At 39.8% G+C, this 26,185-nt stretch overlaps 1 protein-coding gene across 1 annotated transcript in view; it reads left to right on the top strand.

Annotated features, from left to right (window-relative positions):
* Positions 1-475: 475 nt before the first annotated feature.
* WIF1 (WNT inhibitory factor 1) overlaps positions 476-26,185 on the top strand; it is an 80,596-nt gene continuing 54,886 nt past the window's right edge. Inside the window, exons 1-2 of the mRNA XM_032170655.2 lie at positions 476-963; positions 1,448-1,587. Of these exons, the coding sequence (XP_032026546.1) occupies positions 816-963; positions 1,448-1,587 (288 nt within the window). The 5' untranslated portion in view covers positions 476-815. The remainder of the gene's footprint in view (positions 964-1,447; positions 1,588-26,185) is intronic.

Below are 26,185 nucleotides of genomic sequence, written 5' to 3'. Positions count from 1 at the left end.
CGGCACCACCGGACAGTCGAGCCTCGAGTTTTAACTGCTTGGGAGCGCGCAAAGTGTCAGCCTATCGCAGAACGGAGCGCATAGGGTTGGCGGAGAGAGGAACCCTGCTGGCTGAAAGGGAGACGAAGGGCAATTAGCGCCTTTAAGTGAGCGCCGGAGGAGGAACAGGAGTCATCACCCTCATCACCATCACCATCATCAGCGCTCAGTCAAGCCCAGCGTTGTCTGCTCTTCCCATTTCCCTCCCCCGAAGCCTCCCTTGGCCCGAGGAGGTGGCAAGTGACGTCCCAGGGGTCTCTGAGTGCCCTTCTCCGGGTCCGCCAGCCCTATACGCCCACTTCGCGTGAGCTCCACTGGGCGCACCGCGCTATGAACGCGGCCTCGGGGGTCCCGCGCGGCCCCGCCCCCGGGGGCCCCACAGCGCCCCCAAGTGGCGGCCGCCCGGGCCTCGCGGGCCCCACTCCTCGCTCGCGCCAGCCCTTCCCGCTATTCTGCTCTCGCTCTATTTGCCCCGCTGACTGCTGGCCTCGCCAGCTTTGCCAGTCTTACGTCTCTGCCGCCCCCACTCCCGCCCCATCTTCTTGCGCGGCTCGCGCCCGCTGGTCCCCCCCTCCTCCTCCCGCGTCCTGCCTGCGCCCTCCTCCTCCTGCTCTCGCAGGCTCCTTGGCACCCAGGCCGGGAGGCGACGCGCCCAGCCGTCTAAGCGGGAACAGCCCTAGCTGAGGGAGCTGCAGCGCAGCAGAGTATCTGACGGCCCCAGGTTGCGTAGGTGCGGCACGAGGAGTTTTCCCCGCAGCGAGGAGGTCCTGAGCAGCATGGCCCAGAGGAGCGCCTTCCCTGCCGCCGTGCTCTGGCTCTGGAGCATCCTCCTGTGCCTGCTGGCACTGCGAGCGGAGGCCGGGCAGACGCAGGAGGAGAGCCTGTACCTATGGATCGATGCTCACCAGGCAAGAGTACTCATAGGTAAGGCACCCGCGTCCAGCGCCTTCCCCTGCCTGTGTCCTCCTCTCTCCACTCTTCAAGAAAGAGGGATACCTGCATTTCGTGTGTTTTAAAACTTAATTTCCATCAAAGAGTGTTCCCCTCTTTTAATTAGATATTTTCCATCTGAAAGCTTATAAACTTCTCTTTTAAAAAACCAAAGCTGATCTAGTGTTCTGATCATGCTGTTATTTTTTATAGCCCTGCGTTTTTAGGTGCACCCAGCATTTGTTTGCATCGGTTAACTCCATGTCCATCCTTTTCCCTGAAAGCATGGGTCTGTTGGCATCATTCTCATCACCCAGAGAGGAAAATTAATCTTAGTAGCGTCGATGGTACTGAAGGCAGATGCCTTGTGAACAGAAATGACCCATACTAATTCTTTAGTTTTCTTTTTGCTTGAAACTTCTGATTTAGATGATTTCAAGTCTACCTGGTTTGATCGTTTTTTTATTTTAAAAACCAGGATTTGAAGAAGATATCCTGATTGTTTCAGAGGGGAAAATGGCACCTTTTACACATGATTTCAGAAAAGCACAACAGAGAATGCCAGCTATTCCTGTCAATATCCATTCCATGAATTTTACCTGGCAAGCTGCAGGGCAGGTAAGTTCTGAGAAAACTACCCTTTAATATTTCCACTGCCTTATGGCAGGTGGAAATAGTACTGTATAGCGTGTAGCCTGGTACATTTTACAGTGATTAAGAGAAATTTCTCATCTGATTGCCAAAGCAAATAAAGAATTAATTTCCATTTATTTCAAGTTGCCATATAAATTAATGATTTTCAAAAGAAAAGAGCAAGCCATGTGCCTAAGCCCATTATTTTGATAAGACTCAGTGTCCTGAGGCTGCTGGAAATATAAAGAGCTCCAATACCAACATCACTGTGTCTCTGTGATCATTGACATCAAAATTTAACATACTTAAAAGACTCTTTTTGCTAGTAGTTTCTAATCACTTGTGACATTCTTTATACTTTACGACAAATTTTAAAGTCTGTAAGTATTTTTGACATTGTGCACTTTTAAAAAGTCAGTATGTTGAATGTTATTCACTGGAACATGAATGTTGCATATTTCTGGTAGAAGTTAGACCCAAAAGGTGTCATGTAAGAACGTTGTAAAATATTGCAGCCTATGTTTTCAAGTTACCATTTTAAATGCTTTCATATGGAAAAGAAAACTGCAATCTATTTTTTATGAAGAAGCATTCCTTTTATTCCTTAGCACATTAGCATCTTTTATATGTTACCTTTTGTACATTTTTATGGCTTCTAATTTTAGAAAGAAAGAATAAAATGCTTATGTAAATTTAATTTCTTTTGTACAATTGGAGAATTTAGAGGACAAATGGTAAGTAATACATTCTTTAGCTTATTAGTTGGTAAAATGTGTCTACTATGAAAATCATTGGGCTTATTAGTTGGTAAAATGTGTCTACTATGAAAATCATTATGATTATAATTAAGACCACGTTTTGAGGTCTTTTATTCTAAAGTTCCTTAAATGATTATTTTCAAGAAGAATGTGATACAGAAAACACTTTATAAAAAATAACTATTTTGAATTGAGAAACCACTTTGTTTCCTTCTAATTACCTGTTATGGTATAGACATGACCATTTTAGCTGTCTTTTTCCCTTCAAGTCTGTTCTCTTTTTCCTCTTCTTCTGAAATAGATCAAATCTAGACCCTTCAACACTTCCATTGCTATGTGGTTAAAAAAATTGAGGTTTTGGATTCACTGAGGTTTATAACAGGAAAGTCATCTATTGTTAATACCCCCATTTTACAGATAGGTTCATCGAGGTTTCCATTGCTCTATAGGGAGATTATTCCTTTTCTCCCTACAAGTCCCTCTTCACAGATACTTTATAAACAATTAAGTTGGGAATATTGTGAAATCAGTAATAAACCAGTGAATGGCCTTTAATTATCTCCTTTTCAGCTGAATCTGTTTACTTGTGGTTGACCGCTCATCAGATGGTCATTAACTAAATGGCCAATTAATTCTATATTTTTGAAAAGACATTTTTTAACCTATACCTTTATGGGTTCATAAGAATCACTAAAAGGCAACTTGAACTGCACGCCTCCAGCAGAAAGAGTTTGGTAACTGGTTGACTGTAGGAGAAGCAGAAAATGCCAATAGCTCTCTTGCACACACTCTCTCTCTCCCCCCCCCCCCCCCCCCATCTCTTTCTCTCTCACTTATGTTTGTCTGCTGAAGAATAGAATTTGAAGCAAAGGCTTAAATTCCATGTTGCCTACACTATTACTTAATAGTATAATGCATGTTTGCAAATATTGGCATATTGGTGAGTACAAAATGGACTGACATGTCATACCATCGCAGGAATATGTCCTGTAGGGGATTAGGGAGGAGAGTGGAACTGGCATGAAGATGAAGTTTGTAATATTTTTTTCTCCTGCTTAAGTGTTGCTCACCTACGTGGATGATCTAATGATGCAGGACAATGTTGGCACCTCAATTAAGGTAGCTTTCTCTCTCTACTCATTCGGCTTTGAATAGGTTACCACAACTAACTACATAAAATCTGCTTTCTGGGGAAAGGGTGGTGAGGGGGAAGAATCTACACAATGCCAAGCAGCAAAATGCTTTAAACTATTATTTTTTATTTATTTTTAATATTATTTAAGTATGGCTAATTTTGCTCAATAAAGTTATGTGATCCCAGCACCATAATTTGAAATGCACAGAAATTCTGAAGATGGGAAAAATGACTTCAATACCAATTAGTATTTTGAAAGGCATCCATGGCTAAAGCCAAACTACATCAAAACATTTACATGGAAAATGAAAATTTCATTTCATTATCTGATTATTTCATCCAAATGATATCAAATATTTAGGCATTTCAATAATACATAAACAAAACACATAGCTCATTAATTAAGTTTTATGTTTAAGTGTTTTAGCAACATGAGGACAACATTAAAATAACCTCAGGATTGAAGACCTTATAGAAGCAGTAAGGTGTTACTTACTTCCAATAAATTATTAGTACAGTAATGAAGGGTCCCCAACCTCTGGGCCACAGACCAGTGCTGGTCCATGGCCTGTTGGGAACTGGGCTGCACAGCAGGAGGTGAGTGGCAGGTGAGTAACTGAAGCTTTGTCTGCATTGACAGATGCTCCCTATCTCTTGCCTTACTGACTAAGCTCCGCCACCTGTCAGATCGGCAGCAGCATAATATTCTCATAGAAGTGTGAACCCTATTGTGAATTGCACATGCGAGGGATCTAGGCTGCACACTCCTTATAAGAATCAAATGCCTGATGATCTGTCACTGTCTCCCATCACCTCCAGATGGGACCGTCTAGTTGCAGGAAAACAAGCTCAGGGCTCCCACTGATTCTACATGATGGTGAGTTGTATGCTTATTTCATTACATATTACAATGTAGTAATAAAAGAAATAAAGTGCATGATAAATATGATGTGCTTGAAGCATCCAGAAATTATTCCTTCACCGCCCAGTCCATGGAAAAAAAGTCTTCCACAAAACTAGTCCCTGGTGCCCAAAAGGTCGGGGACCACTACAGCAACCCAAAGTGTTCTTGGTGCCACTTAAAATGCATCTCATGTTCCACTTCAAACAAATGCAAATAAAAATTACAGTGAGATTCATTTCCCCATATCAACTTGGTCAGATCTTTTAAAAGTGGTTTTAGTATGTGGAGAATAGTGCATTATCATATGCTGCTGATGTGCGTGTAAACCTTTTTGCAGGGCTGTTAGACTCTGATGGCAAAAGGCAGGATGTAGACTTTTTGATTGGACAATTTTACATCCAGAGATTCATGCCAAGGAAATAAGCATGGCTATAAATAAAAATTTAGGTCCAATAGTGTTCCTCATCATGCTGTTTATAAAAATTAAAAAATAGATACAACTTAGGGTCCAGCAATAGTGGCAGAAGAATAAAATGAAGCAGTTGTAAGGATATTCTAGACATCCATTTGGGGCCATGGGAAGAGTCTCATACAAATTAAGTAGTTTATAAAAGTGGTCCCCAACCGTTTTGGCATCAGAGTCTGGTTTCACGGAAGACAATTTTTTTTTTTTTTTTTTTTGAGACAGAATCTCGCTCTGTCGCCCAGGCTGGAGTGCAGTGGGGTGATCTTGGCTCACTGCAACATCTGCCTCCCAGGTTCAAACGATTCTCCTGCCTCAGCCTCCTGAGTAGCTGGGATTACAGGCACGTGCCACCATGCCCAGCTAATTTTTGTAGTTTTAGTAGAGACAGGGTTTCACCATGTTGGCCAGGCTGGTCTCGAACTCCTGAACTTGTGATCTGCCTCAGCCTCCCAAAGTGCTGGGATTACAGGCGTGAGCCATCACGCCTAGCGGAAGACAATTTTTCTATGAACTGGGGATGGGGGATGGTTTCAGGATGATTCAAGTGCATCACATTGATAGTGCACTTTATTTCTATTATTATTACATTGTAATATATAATGAAATAATTATACAACTCACCATGATGTGGTGGGAGCCCTGAGCTTGTTTTCCTGCAACTAGATGGTCCCATCTGAGGGTGATGGGAGACAGTGACAGATGATCAGGCATTAGATTCTCATAAAAGGTGCATAACCTAGATCCCTTACATGTGCAGTTCACAACAGGGTTCACAGTTTTATGGGAACCTAATGCCGCTGCTGATCTAACAGAGGCAGAGCTCAGGCGGTAATGCGAGCGATGGGGAACACTCACCCACTGCTCACCTCCTGCTGTGCGGCCTGGTTCCTAACAGGCCATGGACCAGTACTGATATGTAGCCCGAGGGTTGGGGACCCCTAGTATATAATATAGTATATTCTGTTTGATTCCATCACAAAATATGTTGGCGGATATAGAAAAAATCAACATCTGATCTTCCAAGATGTAAACACCAGTTACATCTTCATCTATTATGTTTTGGTTTCTCTACAATGAATTCATTTGTAATTTAAAAAATTATTTTACATCAAATGTGTATAAATGGTGTGTGAGTTTAAAATTGTATGATGTTTTGTATTATAAATACTTTATTATCTGGTATCATTTTTACACTACTTATCACTCAACAAAATGATAACACCAATGATTTTCATGGGTTATCGTAACTATGGAGACCAAAGAATTTATTGATGCTCATCAGATTCTCATCAATTTCTTTTGAGGTCCCCTCAAATCTTTCTTGCCTGAAATCATTTTTCCTGAATTCTCCCTCTCCCTGCGATTCCCATTTTTCATGGACAACTTTGCCTCCACTTAACCTTCTGATACTCATTTTCTGACATGCCTCCTCTCAAGGCTTTTAGATGAGAGAAGAATTTCTACCGCAAAAGCTTAGCCTTAATGGATTTTTAGTAATTAAGGAAAAATACTGTTTATTCTTGTATAAAAGTTTTCAATAGATATTTTTCAATGAGGCATGCTTTATTCTTTTTCTCTAAATTTGAGACAGGCAGGGGCCATGAGCAACAATTTTAGTTTTCTAAATAAGGCACTAATTAAACATTTTATTTGGAAAATAACCCTTTCTAAGCCCAATGGCTTTCAAGTAAAAATTTAATGAGAAGTTTTGTTAGACAAATCAGAATTGAACATTAGGATACTACTGCTGATTTCCATATGAACCAATTTGGTGTAAGGCCAAAAGGTTTTTATTTATGTCGATTATATAAATAGATCTTTACTTACAAAGGTCACATAGACTTGATCTTGATAACTATAATATGTTCTATCACCTGCATAAATATGCTAAGGTTCTATGAATGTAGTACTTAATTAATAGGGCATCCCTTTGGATGTTGCTTTTTTTTTTTTTTTTTTTTTTTAGCAATGACAAAGGATTTATGCTGAGCCATCTGTACTAGTTTTCCAACCTCCTTGTGACCAAGGGCCTGGATTTCTAAGATGGATGGCAAGGGTTGGCGTGAAATTTTTGTCTATGGAATAGAAATTCTCTGGGTGATGATAATCAACCAATATTAATTTCAAGCCCAACACCTGGATTGCTAGGCAAGCTCTAGACATCTGTACCAACAGGTCCAGATCTTAAAGTGAGCTTTTTATCGTGTATAGTGTGCAGAATTCTTATAACCACTAAAAGTCAGTGTGGTACCTTCATTTTTCTGAATCTCCACATGTTTAAAAACAAAACTGAAGTGTTGCTGTGGATACAGGAAAAGAACAGGAGAATTTTGTCTGCTGCCCTGGGGATGTGGGAGGTCATGTATATATTGTACAATAACTGACTTTATTGAGTTAAACTGCAGGAATGTGTTTCTTTGTTTTTATGTATAACCACTGAAAATAGAAAATATTTGATATGCTCAAGAGAGAGCGTATCAAGTGAAACATTTTCCAACATGTAAGGTTTATTACAAATGAGTTAGTGACACTAGCCTAGCTCCCTATCAATTTAAAAAAACTTCTTGAATTATTGAAAACTATCAGAAGTAACAACAATAATAATTTAAAAATCAAACATAACAAAGGCTTAAGAACTTTGTCTGGATACTGGTATCTTTGTGAATGATTCCAGTCAGTATCATCCAAATTCAGCTTTAAAGTGAGAAAAGTACCACTGGAAAAAAGGGAAAACAGAAACAGGCCATTTCTCTGACAATGGACTCACATAATTGCTAATTTTATAAAAAACAGAATCATCCTGCTTATCTGTTTCTGTAATATGGTGTTTGATATGATGTAACACTGGTCCCATTAAATTGGCTACAGTTTGCACTCTCAAGTTTCCCATTGGACTGGAGTTAGAGACTTATATTAAAAGTGTGGTTTTTTTCCCTTTCCTTCTCCCCTTGACGTAAACCAAAAAAATTTAAAAATAGGGTAAATTTTAATTCAAGAATTCCCTCTCCAACTTCAAAGGAACTGCCAAATACCCTTAAACACTTCTTTCCAACCCTGCAGTTATGGTAACACTTATTATTATTATGGAAATCCCTTAATGTGTACTGTCTACATTTTTTCCTAATAGAGTTATGATTGTTTTGGTAGTTACAACCCAAGTGGTTTCATACCTTTGCACTCCTGGGGTTTGCTGTCATACCTTAGTGGTGGTTTTATGTCACCAAACGGAGGAAATGCCTCATTTTCTGACCCCTGTTCCATGGTTTCAAAGTGGGAATGTGAATATGTTTACATACTGTTGGCATGATTTTTTTCAGGAGGTACTCATATCAAAAGCACAGCTTTAAACCTTTAATGTTTAGATTCTGCTGTGCTGTGGTATTTTGCATTGTGGTGTTGTAGACATGCCACTAGGGATCAAAGAGTAATTCTGCAGAGAGCCCATTTCATTTAGCAAAGCAGGCATGTGCCAGCCATCTGTTGTATCTGCTGATAGAAAACAGCAGTAAGTTTCTCAAACTTTTGCCAGAAGGAAAAAAAAAAAGCCTTTATTGCTCAGAGGAGATGAGTTACAAGGTACCTTGTAAGCCACATCTGGTTCTATGGCAATTTACATGGCATAAATGTAAACTCTGCTATGTCTTCCTTTCACGGTGGTGTAAAAGCACGTAAACAAACCCTCCGCTGGCACCCTCCCTATTTATTCCTGGTTCTAAATTGCTTGGACAAATAAAATCTTTGAAATTGTTGTGGTGAAGCAGAAAGGTATGATATTCAATAAAGCATTTTGTTTTGGATCAAACTGATTTAACTTAACTGTCCCTGATGAATAAGATGGGTGTGGTTAGGGAAAAACTTTGAGGGCCAAGTTCAGCAAAAATGTCCCTTATCCTGTTGCCGGACCTCTGGAAGAGGCCTTATCAGTTCAGGGCTTCTTTTACTGCAGTAATTTAGCCAATTCAGTAAAGTTACATGTGAGTAACTTGCTGACATTCCTATAGAACCTTGGTGGATGGCAAGTTGTTCTCCCGTGCAGCCTTTTTCTCCAACTCAAGCACTCAATCAACAAATACAGAGCCAGGTGCAGAGAATACAAAGAGAAATAAACCCAGTACCTGCCCTCTGGGAGCTTGTACTCTAGAAAACAAATATTAATCTCACTCATCCAAATGAGGTTAGGAAGCACAGGATTGGCTGGGTGGCCAAAGGAAGCCACTCTTCTTCCTGCCTGGGGAAGGAAGGGAGCCAGGGCTACTTCACTGAGCTCACTGAGCAGGTGATGTTTGAATCAATCCCAAAGAATGAGTCCCATCAGCAAGGGAGGAAAATGCCTTCCCAGGGGAGAGCTCAGGATGTCCTAATGTTTGGAGGTCTTAGAGGGGAAAACATATTCTAGGTGATCATAAGGGGCTTTGTATCTCATCTGAGAAGTAATGGAAGCCCAGTGAAGGGAGGTCAGGGCCAAATAATGGAGAGAGAGTCTCGGGGAAAAGAAGTAAAAGACAGAAACAACTAAGGGGAGTTTCTCTCTTCTTGGCTATGGAGACAGTGGACTCAACATCTTACAAATTTGTATTGAGTAAATCGTTGAGTACGTGTTGGGTCAGCAACAGTTTTTCCACAACCCTCATTTAGCTCTTCTTTCTTAATAAACTTTCAAAAGAGTTGCAATGATTAGTCTCAGCTCCAGGATGGGGTGTGTGTGTGTGTGTGTGTGTGTGTGTGTGTGTGTGTGTGTGTGATTAGAGCAGGGAACTATAAAAAAATTCTTTTTGTGAGTGCATAGTACTAAAAATAATTTCATTTTTTAATGGAGTCTAGAACTTTGAACATAACGTAAAAGGGAGCTTAAATAAGGAAAATAATAGGTTAATTGGAAAAAGAATTGACTTAGCATCTATTCTCAACTTCTACACTACCTTTTTAAGTACCAGGAAAAGTACAAGAGAAGTATAGAAATTAAAGTTGGCAAGTGATCCTTAAGTTTACAAAATGAGAAGCTGAACACTGGAAATGGATTTATTTAAAATATGCCTGCATCTTCAAATATTTGATTTCCTTTTAAAACTTACTATTAGCACAAACTCTAAAGTCACAGGACAATTACTGTCCTTCCCTGTTTTTCTCAGCTAGACATATGGATGTCTGTCCTTCTGAGCTGTACATTTTATCTTCTTTTTGGATTTTCTGGATGAATGTGATGAAAGAATCTTGGAAATTGTTAGGCATATTTTGAAACCCATTCATCTGAATAAAATCTCACAGGGTAGCTGTGTGTTGTAGGCCTGGGACAAAGGGACAGTGGCAGGAGGGTAAGTTCCTAAGCTGGCAGCATGAGAAGGGAGATGAATGTAGTTTGCTTAGCTGCCCTGGGCCAGAACACAAATCTTGCCTTGGGGGTAAAACATGATTAAGAACCGTTTATCTGCTCTTGAGAAAATTGGAAGCTAACTGGAGAGACAGATATATAAATATATCCTCTTAACAATTCCTGGAAAGTGATGTTGTGGAAGTACTGAAGTATTCCCAGGTGATGATGTGGGCACAGAGAAGTAACTCCAGAGCTGAGTCTCACTATTGAATTAGCCAAGCAAAAATGCGGAAGAGGGGATGGTTTTTAGGGAAAGGAAACAGCTTGAGGCAAGGCATAGAGACCAGAAATATAGTTTTCTCGGGGAACTGGTACTTTGGTGTGGTTGGAGTGTGTAGTACAAGGTAGGAAGTGGTGAGGTAACTAGGGCTATCTTCTGGAGGGCTTTGTCCACACTGTGAAGGCATCTGGGAATTTAGTCTATAGGCAGTGGCAGGTCAGATAATGAAAAAGTAGAAAGGAGTGGAAAATGGGGTCGGAGATACATGTTTAGATTATCTCGTCACAGGGTGGAGGGTAGTTTTGAGGGTAGCTCAACTGCAAGGAGAGAAATCTGGGATCGAGAGGAGATCAGGGGTGAAGAGGAGGTTAGAGAAATATTTAGAAGATAAAACTCTGAAAATCTTGGTGCCAGGAACAAGGAGTGCCTCATTTCCTCTGCTCTGCTTCACTGACTTGGCAGCTAGCACTGACTGCTAGCTATCCTATCTCCCGACCCCAGGCTCACCTTTCCTGCCTCAGGGCCTTTGCACATGAAGTTTCCTCTGCCTAGAATGCACTCCCTTCAGATTTCTGCAGGGCTCGCTCCCTGGCTTCCCCCATGTCTCTGATTAAATGTCACTCCTCCGAGAGGCTTCCCCTGACTCCCCTCTCTAATAAAACAGCCACCATTCTTTCCATCACTCTGAGTCTCCTACTCTGCTGAATATTTCTTCATGGCTCTTAGAATAATGGTAATACTTGATTATAATAGGTTTTAATTGATTAACTTTTCCATTCAATGTAAGCTCATGAGAGCAAGGACTTGGTCCTGTTCACCATATATCTCCAGGTCCCGGAACAGCTCCTGGCACATAGTAGGCAGCTGATAATTATTTGTTGAATGAATGAATAAGTGAGGTAGGTCTCATTATGATTCCTGTTGGACAGATAAGGCAACGGAGGCACAGAGGTCCAGGGTCACACAACTAGTAAGTGTCAGAGCTGGGATTTAAACCTGGGCAGCTAGGATCCAGCCCTTTCTCTGATAAGTGCGAAATAGATATATGAACACAGAGCTCTAGGAGCACAGAGGGGGATGCAGCTAGTTTGGGCCGGGGTAGTAGAGGAAGGCTTCACCGAGGAGACACGTAACAGTGGAACTGGGGCTCAAAGGATGTTCGTGAAGCTGTTTAATGAGCTGAGATGGGAGGAAGGCACAGGGAGAAAGGCTATCACAGGCAGGGTCAACAGAGTTGTGAAAGTGCATTCTAGGAAATGTTAATGAGGCTGGGGCTTGGTGTGTGGAAAGGAGAATATTGGGGGCCAGGAGAAGGGGGCAGGGGGCAGGGGAGGGATGACGACATGAGGCTGGACATGTGGTCAGGGCCAGATGGAGAAACACTGTGGAAAGGTCACTGAACCCATTTAGGCCCCAACAATTTCATGTATAAGGAAAGCAGTTTGGATTATCTCTAAACTTTCAAATTCTAAAATATTATGATTCTATCTCTGAAGTAAAACATCTTCAGTCATTAAACATTAATGGTTATATCTTTATACAAATGCAAGATCTATCTCCAGATTTTCAGACATCAAAGCATAAAGATTCTCTTCTCCAAAATTGTATTGTTTGTTGCCAAATTTAAAAAGATTCACCTCCGAATACCCTTTGTGTATCCTATTACTGTCATTAGTTAAATGGTATATACTCTGGGCTGGGCACTCTTCTAAGTGCTTTACAGTGAATCTTCAGTGAATCTTCATAGTAACCCTGAGACAGGCATTTCTTATTATCCCCAATTTGTAGACGACGAAACAAGAGAAGAAAGAAATTAAGTTACTTGCCCAAGATCACATAGGTAAGAACACTTATGCACATATTTATATACTTCAGAGACTTTCCTCAGATCTGCTCTGACAACTTTTGGAATATCTCCTCATTCCGAAAAATAACAATTCAAAGAACATTTGTCAGTGCTTACTATGTCCTTGGTCCTAAGAATACAAGCTTTAACTGATCTAACTGGCTTCAGGAAGTCACCAGCTGGGGAGAAGACTGTGGCATCAATAAAGCAATCATAATAACTGTGATATTATGTGTGTATATGGGAACCCAATCAAAGGGGCAAGTGGGAGCTGAAATCCAGCCCATACCTCACTTCTCAAGTTTGTATACAGAGCTGCCTCTGTCTAGAGGGGGCATTTCCACCTAATTTGTAGAGAGACTTCACATAGGCCATAATGCCCTAAGAAAGATGCTATGAGAGTATAAAGCTAGAGGATTTCGCTACTGATCAGGTAAATTTGCAGTTACTTATCTGCTGGAGAAGACATCACTAAGGAGGTAACAGCAGACCTGAGTCATGAAAGATGTTTAGTAGGCAGAGTGGCCAAGGAGGGTGGGGCTGAGGTGGGCACTTTAAGTATAATGAATAACCCATAGGGAAATACATATAACTGATAATTATTGGTGTAGTTAGAAAATGACAATTATTTAGAACAGTTAGGTTTTATGGAACAGAACTGAGGAATGTGGGTCTAAGAAATAAGTTTGGGAAAGATTATGACAACTTAGGTATGCACAGTTGACTTTGTCTTATAGATAATCAGAGCCATTGAATGCTTAAAAGTAGATAATAATGTTGTACCTGAATTCACAGAATTAGCTGGTCTTTGCAAGGGAAAAGGTAGGAGTAAATGAAACAGAGTTACTACAGGAGCAATAGAAGGGACAAGTTAGCACTTCAGAGTATAAATGTAAGGTAGGACTCTCTAAATGTAAGTCTATTGACTGGTAGAGTCCAGGGATATTCAACAATTCTGTCTGTGAGTGATAACTTTGGTGACAGATGGAGGTAGATGATGGGATGCTTGACTAAGGACAAGGAGTCAATTAGGAAATTATGTGAGGTATCACGAAAGGTGAGGAGCACCTGAACCAAGGCAGGCAGTGGAGAGGGAGGGGAGGTGTAATCGGCAGGACTTATTGAGCATGAGTGTTAATGGAAATGAGGGAATAGAGATGACTTTGAGATTGTTGCATGGATAATGATGTCGTAACTAAGAAATCAATAACTAGAGCAAGGGCAGAACAGTTTGGGCTGCAAACACACGGGGATCCATTTGGAAATTCCTGGATACATATTTTCTACTGAACATTCAGATGGCAAAGTCTGGTAGACAATTGAAAAAAATTTGACTCTGAAGCTAAGACATGAAGTGGAGAATGGAAATATTGATTTTGAAGAGTGAATCTTCCTTCCCCTTCTCATCCGCTCTATCGCTCTTCCTTCTTTTGACTTCCACCCAGCAAATATTTATTCAGGTTCTATCTAACACCAAAGCTTAAGTTGAACATGAACAAGACTAATGTAAATTGGATATGATGCCTGCTCTCAAGGGGATCACAGTCTAATGTGGAAACAGATATAACCCATATAACAACACAATATTAAACGTATTATAATTGCAGTATGAAGAAGGTGCTATGAAAGTACTGAGAAAGGAGCATTAACTCGGCTGGGGGAGGACTGAATTATCTGCATAGGGTTCCTGGTGTTCTTCAGAGCATACTCTGAGACTGTCACACTAATATACTAACAAGTGGAACAACTTTTGCTCTGCTAACTTCATGGCTTTTATGTACTTGAGATAATTGGGCCTAATATAGTCTGCCTTCCACTTACCATTAATTCTTTGGAGATGAATATGACAAATGTCACTATACCATCAGGTGACAGAGCAAGTCACCTCTTCCAAATGAAACATCTAGAACAACTCTTGAGGAAACTTGTTTGTGGGAGCTGAAGACAGGCCTAAATAAACATATATTTTAGGGCTTATTAGGATGCCTTGTTTCCAAGGGCTATTTCAGTATCAATAATGGATGCGCTCCTGGGAGGATTCACATGTGAAGCCAAGTCCAGGTAGGAAATCTCCAACTTTTTTTTCATTTTTAATTTTTAATTTTTTAGATGGAGTCTTGCTCTGTTGCCCAAGCTGGGGTGCAATAGTGTGATCTCAGCTCACTGCAACTTCCGTCTCCTGTGTTCAAGTGATTCTGTCACCTCAGCCTCCTGAGTAGCTGGGGTTACAGGAGCTACCATGCCCGGCTAATTTTTGCATTTTTAGTAGAGACAGGGTTTCAGCATGTTGGCCAGGCTGGTCTTGAACTCCTGACCTCAGTGATTAGTCCACCTCGGCCTCCCAAAGTGCTGGGATTACAGGCATGAGCCACTGTGCCAGGCCAGGACATCTCCTACTTTAGACAATAACCAGATGGATCCCAATACATGTAGAATTACTCTGATTCCTGCATGTTTGAAGCACGTTGAAGCACTCAATATTTTTATTCGCAGTTAGAACTCAATTAGGATTGAGGTTGTATTTATATTGCTGTCACTTATAGCAGTAACCAGCAGATGGCAATGTAAAAGTTACTTCTTTATGGAATTTTTCATCTCAACATTTTTTTTTTAAGCCTGCAGGTGCTCTCTGTGTAACAGAAGCCCATTTGTGATCTTTATGTCACTCATTTCAATAGCCCATTACTATATTCAGTAGGTTGGAAAATAAAGTTTCCCAAATTCATTGCCACCGATACAATTAAAACTCACCAAAAGTTAGAACTTATCCTCATTAAAAATGTGAATGATTCATTACACACTGATTACATATTCTTTTTCTTTTAAGTAATTGCCCAAATTTAGGCAGAAGTCAAGTTTTGAGTTATCTCTCCATGTTCATCCAATTTCTTCTTTGCCTTCTCTGGCTGTATCTTTAGAAGACATAGAAGAACAGAGTTGGAAGAGATTCCAGAGCTCATCCAACTCAGTGAGCTCAATCTTTCTCCAAAGTATCAATGAACTGTGGTCTCTCAGCCTCTGGTTGAACATGCCCAGTGGCAGGGAGCTCGTTAAGATGGGGTTTAAAAAATATTTTTGGGATGGGCGCAGTGGCTCATGCCTGTAATCCCAACATTTTGGGAGGCCGAGACAGGTGGATCACCTGAGGTCAAGAGTTCAAGACCAGCCTGGACAACATGGTGAAACCCCATCTCTACTAAAAATACAAAAATTAGCCAGGCGTGGTGGCGAGCACCTGTAATCCCAGGTACTCGCTACTCAGGAGGCTGAGGCAGGATAATCACTTGAAACTGGGGGGCTGAGGCACATCACTGCACTCCAGCCTGGGTAACAAGAGTGAAACTCCATCTCAAAAATAAATAAATAAATAAATAAATAAATAAATAAATAAATAAATAAATAAATATTTATATGATCATATGTATAATTATTCTGTTAATCATAGAAAGTTGTTTTTATAATGAGCCCCAATCTGTCTTCCCAGTATAACTTGAATATCCCTGGACTCTACCAGTCTGTGGGCTTACATTTGGAGATTCCTACCTTGCATTTATACTCTGAAGTGCCAACCTGTCCCCTCTACTGCTCATGTAGAGATTCTGTTTCGTTTACTCATACTTTTTCCCTTGCAAAGACCAGCTAATTCTGTGAGTCCTTGGAAGAGTTCCACACATGCCATCCCGAATGGAGATATCCTGACCCATGGTGCCACTGGTGAGAAGTCTGCTTCTCAGATCTGAGTGCAATCTGTCCATGCTTCTTAAGCTATAAACACTCAAGGGTCAAGCTGGCCGGTATTCTCTGCAGGACTTATGGCCTCAGAACAGCTTGGTGTCCTGTGCAGAATGGAGAAGTGTCTACCCCTTTCCTCATTTGGCATTGAACTTTGTCACTTGGTACCTAAAGCAGTCCAATGGTTTAGATGTGGTTTGTCACTGCAAAAACTCATCTTGAAGTTTAATTGCCAGTGTGGCAGTGTTGGGAGGTGGGGCCCAGTGGGAGGTGTTTGGGTCATGGGGGCAGATCCCTCATGAATCTATTGGTACCACCCTCACAGTAGTGGGTGAGTGCTTGCTCTCATGAGACTGGATTAGTTTCCATGAAAGTGGGTTCTTAGAAAGTGGGTCAAGCCTTCTCAGCTACACCCTGGTGCACTAGTCCAAGCCCCCACAAAATCTCTCATTTCCCTTACTCTGCAAACACCCGCTTGCTTTCTGCTTCTCCGCCATATTGTGACACAATGCAAGGCCTTCACCAGAAGCCAAGCAGATGCTAGTGCCAGGCTCTTGGACTTTCCAGCTACCAGAATCAAGAGCTAAATAAACTCTTTTAAAATTACCCAGCCTATTCTGTTATAGCAACACAAAACAGACTAAGACAGACAGCATGACTTAACACCCTGAGCTCAGTGAAGTACACCAATGTTCCTTCAGCCCATGTCCCCGTAGAAATCAGGCCTGGTCCTTAGGGCCAGGCCTTAGAATCTTTCGGTACAAATGTGTACCTCTAACTTCCTTCCCCCTTATTTCCTAGGCAGCTGCATAAACAAACTCCCCATTAGTGGGTCCCTGGCATCTCATGCATGCATGGTGCCACAGACCACCGGAGACACAGCAGAACCCAAAATCCCAATTGGAGCTCTACTCCTATTATCCTGGTCACATCAGTAATTCCTGGTCTTGGTTCTCTCCTTGTCCTCTGGAGCCACTGGAGTATGTTTTAACCCCTTTCTTACTTGAAATCATACCATAGACATTTTAAACCAGCTCCCATCCCCTTTAAATCATCTTTTCTTTATGATAAACACCCCCAATTTCTTCAGCTACTTCATATATTCAGCTTTGCATTTCTTAAGCCCTGACTCCTAAATACTTATCAAAAGTATAAAATTGTCACAGATAGACTTGACTGGTCTTTTTATGCTCTAATGAGAAGAGTTGATTGCTAGAATTAGAAATTTACTAACTTACAGAATGTTAAAATCATATTTTGGCCTGTAAACCTTGTATTATGAACTAAACAAGAAGAAGGGGTGGTGGGGTGGAAGGAGGAGGAATAGAAGAAGAAGAAAATAGAGGAAAATGTCTAATGATTATTAAGTATTGCTCATGTGCCAGTCATTGTGCTTATTATTTTTCATCATTATCTAATTTAATTCTCACAACTCCATGAGATAAGCACTACTGATATTCTCATTTTACAAAAGTGGCAACTGGATCACAAAAAGGTTAAATAACTTGCCTGAGGTCACACAGCTAGTAGGTAGTAGAGCCAAGGTGTACACTCAGGTAGTCTGACTGCAGAATCCATGATGAATTGCAATTTGAGCTCTTTGAAATCAGGATATTTCTGAATCTTCATCTTTGTTATTTAGACATTCTGTTGCATGCGTATGAAGGGTATCCTGCTGTGTGCTGTGGAGGGTGAGTTTAAATAAAGACTTTGACCAAGAAGAGTTTATACTTTTAGGGGAAGTTAAACTAGAGTGGCTTTAGTAAATATTGGTTGCACTTGCTTGAAATTGTCTTTTTTAATAGATCAAAATGCTTGAATTTTATGTGATTTAACCTAATAATAAGAACTGGCATATATGGGGCATTTACTGTCTGCCAGCCACTCTTCTAAGGTAATTTACATGGATTATCTCATTTATTACTGGGATCAATTCTGTGAGCTAAAGGCACTCATTTTTTTGGCGGTGGGGTGGAGTCTTGCTGTGTTGCCCAGGCTGGATTACAGTGGCATGAACATGACTCACTGCAGCCCCAACCTCCTGAGCTCAAGCGATCCTCCCACCTCAGCCTCCCAGGTAGCTGGGACCAGAGGTATGCACCACTGTGCCTGGCTTCTAAAATTTTTTTTGTAGAGACAGGGTGTCACCAAATCACCCAGGCTTGAAGCCACTATTTTTATTTCCATTAAACACGTGAGAAGTTAGAGGCACAAGGAAATTAAGTAACTTGCCCAAGGTCACACCTTAGTCACCTGCAGAGCCTGGGTTTGAACTCTAGCAGTCAAATGCCAAGGTACATGTACATGTATGTATATTATTTTACCTCCATATTACACAAGGGTAGGCCTACCTGTCCACTCAAATCAATTTTTTAAAATGTAGTTTCATCTGTAGAGTCCTATATATATCAAATTATCATATTCAAGATCTAGTTCAGAAGCCAAATAGAGCAAAATCCACTTGGCTCCAGACTGGTGGAATATTTTTGATTCCCAAAGTTTGAACATTTATCTAGTTTCTCAGTTATCTGCAGGCTTGAGTTTAGAGTTTATTGCATGTCCTATATTGTCTAGAGTTTGAGGAAGCATTCACTCATAAACTGAGAGGCAAAGTGTAAACTGGTACAGCTCTCCTGAATTGAAGTAAGACGTTGTTCTATTATTCTGCTAACAGTAATGATGCCTTTCATGTACTTAATTATTTAAAACATGCTTTCATTTATTTTATCCCATTAAGTTCATTCAGTCCTCCCAAAAACTAATGAAAAATCATGCATTAGTGAAACTTTAGATAACTAAATATGAGGAATAACTGATAATTTACAGTAAGTGGCCTTTAGCCAAAAGTAAAATAATTCAAACCTGATCTTCAATAGCTGTGCATTTTTCTATAATGCACAAAAGATTTGTGTTCGTGATTTATAGAAATGCTTTTGCCTTTCAATAAAAATATATAAGGGCCCAGTCAATAAATACTGTTTGAATTATAAGGAAACATTTTGAGTGGAAAATATAAGTGGATTTCCATTTCATTACATGGTAAGCATGGAAATACTTACCCGTCATCTATTTTTGTACTCTATATTTTAGATATTTTTTGCCATCCATTCTTTCAGAAACTCTATATATCCAAGGCTTTTCTAGAATGGTATTTACTTGGTTATAGATAGTTGTCCACCCAATATAAAACACTGCAAGCAGAGAGATGTGATTGAAACTACCCTTTTGGGTGGGACAGAGGGCCAGGACTAGGGCACAGCAAGCAAGGCACTCAGGGTGCTTGTATGAGCCTAGGAATGAGTGACTCCATAAATTCACACCCTGGGGACCTTGCCTGCCTAGTCCAAGGCCCTGAACTGAACATACTGGCAAAAACATCATGTGTGATGTTAATTTTATGTGTCAACTTGACTGGGCCTTGGGGTGCCCAGACAATTTGGTCACATACATTATTCTGTGTGTGTCTTTGAGGGAGTTTCTGTTTCTGGATGAGGTTAACATTTGAATCCATAGACTGAATAAAGTAGATTGCCCTCCCTAATGTGGGTTGGCCTCCAACAATCAGTTGAAGGCCTGAGTAGAACAAAAAGGCTGCCCCTCCTATGGGGAGAGAGAACTCCTCCTGCCTGACTGCCTTCCAGCTGAAACACTGGCTTTTAAGGGCCATCAGACTGGAAATACACCATGGGCTTTCCTGGGACTCCAGCTTGCCAACTGAAGATCATGAGACTTGTCAGCCTCCATAATCATGTCAGCCAATTTCCTTATAAGAAATCTCTGTATATAACTCCTATTGGTTCTGTTTCTCTGGAGAACCTTGACCAGTATACCAAGTATTCTGTCTTACCTGCCCACCAGTGAGAGAAGTTACTGTCAAAGAGAAGCAAAAGGCAGCACAGGTTAAATCTTGATCAACTAAACTCTTGAGGGCCTCAGTTTCTTAAAGTACTAAAAGGAAATAATTAAATTACTTTTTACAATGGCAGCAAAATGCAGTTGCATAATGTGTACAAAATTCTTGACACATAGTAGACAATGAAAAAGTAGGGTCTTTTCTTCCCTTTGTATTAATGAGCTGTTAGTGCTAGGTGAAAGTCATTAGGCCAAAGAAAGCTGGTCCGCCTGATCCCAAGCTGGGGAATATGCTGGCAAGATGCCCAAATGCCACTATAAGTGAATGGTGTCCCACTCTCTGAACTCAGAGTATCACACTGAGCTGACCTCAGGAGACCTGTCTCCCAGCCCAGCTCCCACACCAGCTATCTGAGCCTTCAGACAAGTATTTCACTTTTGTCCTTATTGGTAAATTATAGGGGTTTTTTATTTTCAGCTCTAAAATGTCTGTGATTTATGATCGGTCACTATCATTTCTGCATTGTTCTTAGTTTTGCATTTGAATTTAAATCACAGTAAGAAAAATAGCACAGACAATACAATTACTTGTAACAAAAGTAAAGCAAATTTTGAGCAGAATTAACTTTGCAAAATACTGTTTGCCATTTTAATGTTAATAAAATTTCTTAAATTAATTTTAGGCAGTTTTTGTCTGGTTTCTCTATTAGCTTGATTTCAGTGTCTTCAATTTGACTAATAAACAGACTTTAGGAGTTATACTCTGAGGCTGGTAGACAGAACAGCTATATTACTAATATTTATCCTGTAAGACCTCCTCAAATGGTAGCTTCTTTCCAGATATTCATGACATTTATTCCTGGCTTGACTCTTTACAAACAACTGAGAAATTGACTCTGAGATTTAGTCCCTCTGTTACAAATTGAGTTTTTATATTGCTAGTTGTCTTCATAGTAATTATAACTTGCAAAACCTTTTACTCACCAAGAACATAAACTGGACTTCATTAAAGTTTGCAGTACTTAATTTCCTGGATATAACCATTTCTTTTTATGAATCCTGACTGAGTTTTAAGTTCATTACCTTTTTCCATCATAAATTAGCACACCCTTAAAAATATTTGGAAAATACCAAAAAGGAGAAAGAAGAATGGGAAAAGAGCATTCATATGTAGTTAACTCACCTAAGAAGATTTGTGTCCTTTTTTGTTTGTTTTTTGCTTAAGGGCAGTAGGGTAGTTTCCCATGTTATTACATACTCTGTAAACATGTTTTTTTTTTAAGTGGCTACACAATATTTTGTGGTATTTTATTATTTCTTTTTTGTAGAGATGGGATCTCACTATGTTGCCCAGGCTAGTCTTGAACTCCTGGGCTCAAGTGATCCTTCCACCTCAGCCTCCCAAAGTGCTGGGGTTACAGGTGTGAGCCACCACACCTGGCCCTATTCTGTGGTTTATTTAAACATTCTATTTAAATTTTTATATATATATATAACATATATATATATATATTTACTGTTACAAGTAACACTGTGAAGAACAACTTGATGCATAAAACTTTTTCTGTATTAAGATTACTGCCATACGACTGAGTTCCAGGAGTGGAATTTCTGAGTCAAATTGCCAATTATTCTATGGGCTCTTTCCACATACATTATTGCTGAATGGCTAGTAATGACTACTCCATACTTCCAATGGAATTATTCAAGAATCTCTTTTTTAGTATGCTTTTGTCGCTTTTAAAAAATCCTCCAAATGAAGCTTTCCAAGTAGTATTGATAATTGTTGATTTGTGCCTATATTTTTGTTCAGTTAGGACAAGTTTTTCTCAGTGGGAATTTTATACTGTAGGGGGCAGTGGGGGATCAGTAAGTGGTAGGTGAGTGATCTCCCTTTTCATCAGGGCTGTTAAGATCCCTCAAGTTTAGAGGCTTTGCATGGGAATGACTATAATTGTGAACACGGGACCCATCAGATACATACTACATTATAAATTATACTTCTAGCCTACAAATACAGAACTAGTAGGTAATTCCTAAAAAATAAACCAAATAATTCCTTTTGAACATAATAAGGAAGCATATTTTCTACTTTTAAATGAATGAGTAAAATATTTTTATGAGTTTCTTTGTATGCTTCATATACATGTGCACATGCATTTATTCATAAATATTTTAAAATAACTGAGTTCGAACATTTATTTTTGTATAAATGCTTTAAAAAATTTTTAATATTAAATAATTTATTCTCCCAATGCTCAGAGGTGTTATTTCCTCAGTTTTCTTAAGGACAAAGTAGAGTGGGATTAACAAGTAGATCAACGTCAAAACTTAAAGAGTCATTGTCATTACTGGCTGGAAAATAGCACTTTTTAAGAGAAAGAATGTGTATGCTACATTGTATAAAAATGAGGAAACTGAGCTAACAAATACATTCTCATGGGTGCTTGTAAAAGAAATGGCAAATAAACTTGCTAATCAGCGCTCCCAGAGCTGTATATCCAAGAGGAAGAAGAGGAAAGAATAGATGTAAGAGAGTCTTTGGAGAAAGTACCCAGGCAGCCAAAGAGCTGGCTTCACTTGAACCAGCGGCCTTGATATCTGAGTAAAGACTCTGTTTCAGGCTTTGAAGTGTCTGTTAACTTCTGCTAAATTTGCTCTCTATGGAATAAAACAGTTCAAGGTGGCGGGTTGGGGAGAAGGGGAGCCTGGTAGGCATACACAAATTATTGTTTATAGACTGCTGGCCTCTCTGCTGCAGAGCGTCTTCTGTAGCCACTTGAAAGGCAGGAGCATCACGTGGCTTATTTGAGCAAAATCTGCTGCGGTGAACATGCGGCAAACAGGAGGGAAATGGGCAGGTCTGATGGAGGGAAATCATTCTCAATCATTCCCATTGGCTCACTCTAAGTAATCTCATAAATTGGCTATCAAAAGATTTCTATACATTTTGAAAACATCAGGAATTGATAAAGGCAAAGATATGTCTCCAAAGAGATTTGTGCATCAAATTTCTAGGTTTGCATGTGTTTCTGAGAAGACTGCTTATTAGATCTCAGGCCACTAAGAGCACAGAACAATTATGCTGGGACTTTAAGACCTAAGTCTATATCGAGCTCGTCAATTCTCTACCTAGGTATGCATGCAGAATGAGCTATATTCTCTTCCCAAATGCTCAGGACACTATGCTAAATCTTAGAAGAAATTGCTAAGGGCTTCCTTAGAATTCTGAACTCTTAGAAGGGAAGGAATCTTAAAGGTTAGTTCAACCACCTTATTTTTCAGATGAGGAAACCAAGGACTAGAAACGATGACCGGCTTCCCAGAGGGAGTTAGCAATAGAGCTGGCTAAAGGGCACATGTTTTCTGACAACCAGGGCAGAGTTTTTCACTGTGTTTCAGTCTTAGGATACAACATCACCATATCACAGTCCCATAAAATGTGGAAAGAAAAAGTTGCCTACAGTTTTTCTCTGGAATGGAGTATGGGGAAGGCCATTGATCTGTTTTTGTGTTGTCCAGTACACAAACACACACATAGACTTTAATGTTCAATTTTGAGGCAGTAGCTGAGTGGGCTAGTTGCAAGCACTACTTGGTGACTCAGTTCTGGCCATGATCCATTTTGCCCAGCACAATGCCCAGGACATGGTAGGTACTGAACAATAGCAAAGCAGACAGAAGTGGTTGGTGTGGGGGCCATATGATATCACGGAATGCATGCTGAGCCAGTCCTGACTGGGGGGCTTTGGAAATTTAACTTAACCTGCCTAGTCGTCCACTTCCCCATATGATCTCTTAGAATTTTTCCAGCTCAAAAGTGGTATAAGTGTTGTGTCTGCTATTTTCCCTTAGAAGGGCTTTGTGAAGACTGGCCTGTTTACAGAGCTCTCTGAGATTCCTTATTATGGACATTCCAAGAGCATCAAAAGGAACTACAGATACAGATTTTTCAAACAGAGTTGAAAAGTGTTTAACAGTCAGATAATATATATGTTTAAAAATAGTGCTATTTTTACATGACTTTGAAAAATTGGCCTGACCCTATGTTAACCTATTTCTAAAAGTCTGTGTTCATAAATTGACTTATTTTATCCACTGCCTATGGAGCAGGAAAGACATTATGCTAGCACAACATGTACTAACCCTGATGTGCTGTTGTCCCTCTCTTAATTTGTTTTATAACTTTGGCTCAATCTTGGATATAAATTCTTTTCACCAGAATCTGCCTATCCTAGAATCACAATTCCTCTCTTCCCCACTTCTTCCATTTAGTAAACATGTTTTTCCTCTATGATACTAGAACATTTTGAATTTTAGCTTCCTCTTATCATATCACACAAAGTGATATGACACTATCAAAGAAAATTAAGGGAAGACACCAAAGACAGAAATACATAAAGGACAATGCTAAGGTAATTATAAAAATGGCAACAGAAAGAGTTCTATGGAAAGATTTACTCTCTGGTCAGGAGATAATTTAGAAACAAATGTTGAGGAAGGACTCGATTTTTTGAAACAAAGTGATTTTGAAGGGATCAGGAAAAGTAACATAGACTAGTATGAATAAATGATAAGACTTGGGAGTGAGAAAAGTAGGAAAAAGAAGTAGGCAACTTGAGCATCTTCATATTTGTGTTTGTCAAAGTCACTAACAAGAATATCTAATAGATTGGTTTCTGAGACTAACCTGAATAAAATACCATCCAGTGTGTCCACCAGGCTGACATAGGTTTCTGCTTTGGGTGTGGCTCTTAAATCTATTGTTTAGCCACCGCCTAGAATGGTAGACACTAGATTTCCCATTTTATAACTATGCCATGTAGGAAGGAATCAATATCAATTTTGAAATGGAGGTAGATATCTCTATTGTTTCTTGTCCTCTCTTTTGAGCAAAGACGTCAATTTAATATGGCACAGCTTGCATCTTGTGACTCTATGTTTATGTCTACGTTGTTCATCTAGCTATTAATAAAGCCATGAAAACAAATATTGATACTGACTGGAGTATAATTCTCAGAGCTGTTTTTTTTTTGTTTTTTTTTTTTTTAGGTGAATAAAAGAGGCCCAGTTTTCAGAGCTCTTAGTTTCCATATATCCACACAAATCATGAATCAGATTACATCAGCCTTGCTGATTTGGATACATCAAGTTTTTTTCTATTGATGTTTCTTTTTTTTTTAAGTTCCAAGATACATGTGCAGAATGTGCAGGTTTGTTACATAGGTATACATGTGCCATGGTGGTTTGCTGCACCTATCAACCCATCATCTAGGTTTTAAGCCCCACATGCATTAGGTGTCTCCTAATGTTCTCCCTCCCCTTGCCCTCCACCCCTGATAGGCCCCAGTGTGTGTTGTTCTCCTCCCTATGTCCATGTGTTCTCATTGTTCAACTCCCACTTATGAATGAGAACATGTGGTGTTTGAGTTTCTGTTCCTGTGTTAGTTTGCTAAGAATGATGGCTTCCACCTTCATCCATGTCCCTGCAAAGGACATGATCTTATTCTTTTTTATGGCTGCACAGCATTCTATGGTGCATATGTGCCACATTTTCTTTATCCAGTCTATCATTGATGGGCATTTGAGTTGGTTACAAGTCTTTGCTATTGTAAATAGTGCTGCAATAAACATACGTGTGCATGTGTCTTTATAATAGAATGATTTATTATACTTTGGGTGTATACCCAGTAATGGGATTGCTGGGTCAAATGGTATTTCTGGTTCTAGATCCTTGAGAAATTGCCACACTGTCTTTCCACAATGGTTGAACTAATTTACACTCCCATCAACAGTGTAAAAGCATTTCTATTTCTCCACATCCTTGCCAGCATCTGTTGTTTCTAGACTTTTTAATGATTGCCATTCTAACTGGCATGAGATGGTAGCTCATTGTGGTTTTGATTTGCATTTCTCTAATGACCAGTGATAATGAGCTTATTTTTTTATATTTATTGGCCACATAAATGTCTTCTTTTGAGAACTGTCTGTTCATATCCTTTGCCCACTTTTTGATGGGGTTGTTTGTTTCTTGTAAATTTGTTTAAGTTCCTTGTAGATTCTGGGTATTAGACCTTTGTCAGATGGGTAGATTGCAAAAATTTTCTCCCATTCTGTAGGTCGCTTGTTCATTCTGTTGATAGATTATTTTGCTGTGCAGAAGCACTTTAGTTTATTTAGATCCCATTTGTCAATTCTGGCTTTTGTTGAAATTGCTTTTGGTGTTTTAGTCATGAAGTCTTTGCCCATGCCTATGTCCTGAATGGTATTGCTTAGGTTTTCTTCTAGGGTTTTTATGG

This window comes from Hylobates moloch, unplaced genomic scaffold (assembly GCF_009828535.3).
Source record: "Hylobates moloch isolate HMO894 unplaced genomic scaffold, HMol_V3 SCAFFOLD_12, whole genome shotgun sequence".
Classification (NCBI taxonomy): Eukaryota; Metazoa; Chordata; class Mammalia; order Primates; family Hylobatidae; genus Hylobates; species Hylobates moloch.
The sequence above is the reverse complement of the archived record's forward strand: the minus strand, read 5'-3'. Positions and strand labels throughout refer to the sequence as shown.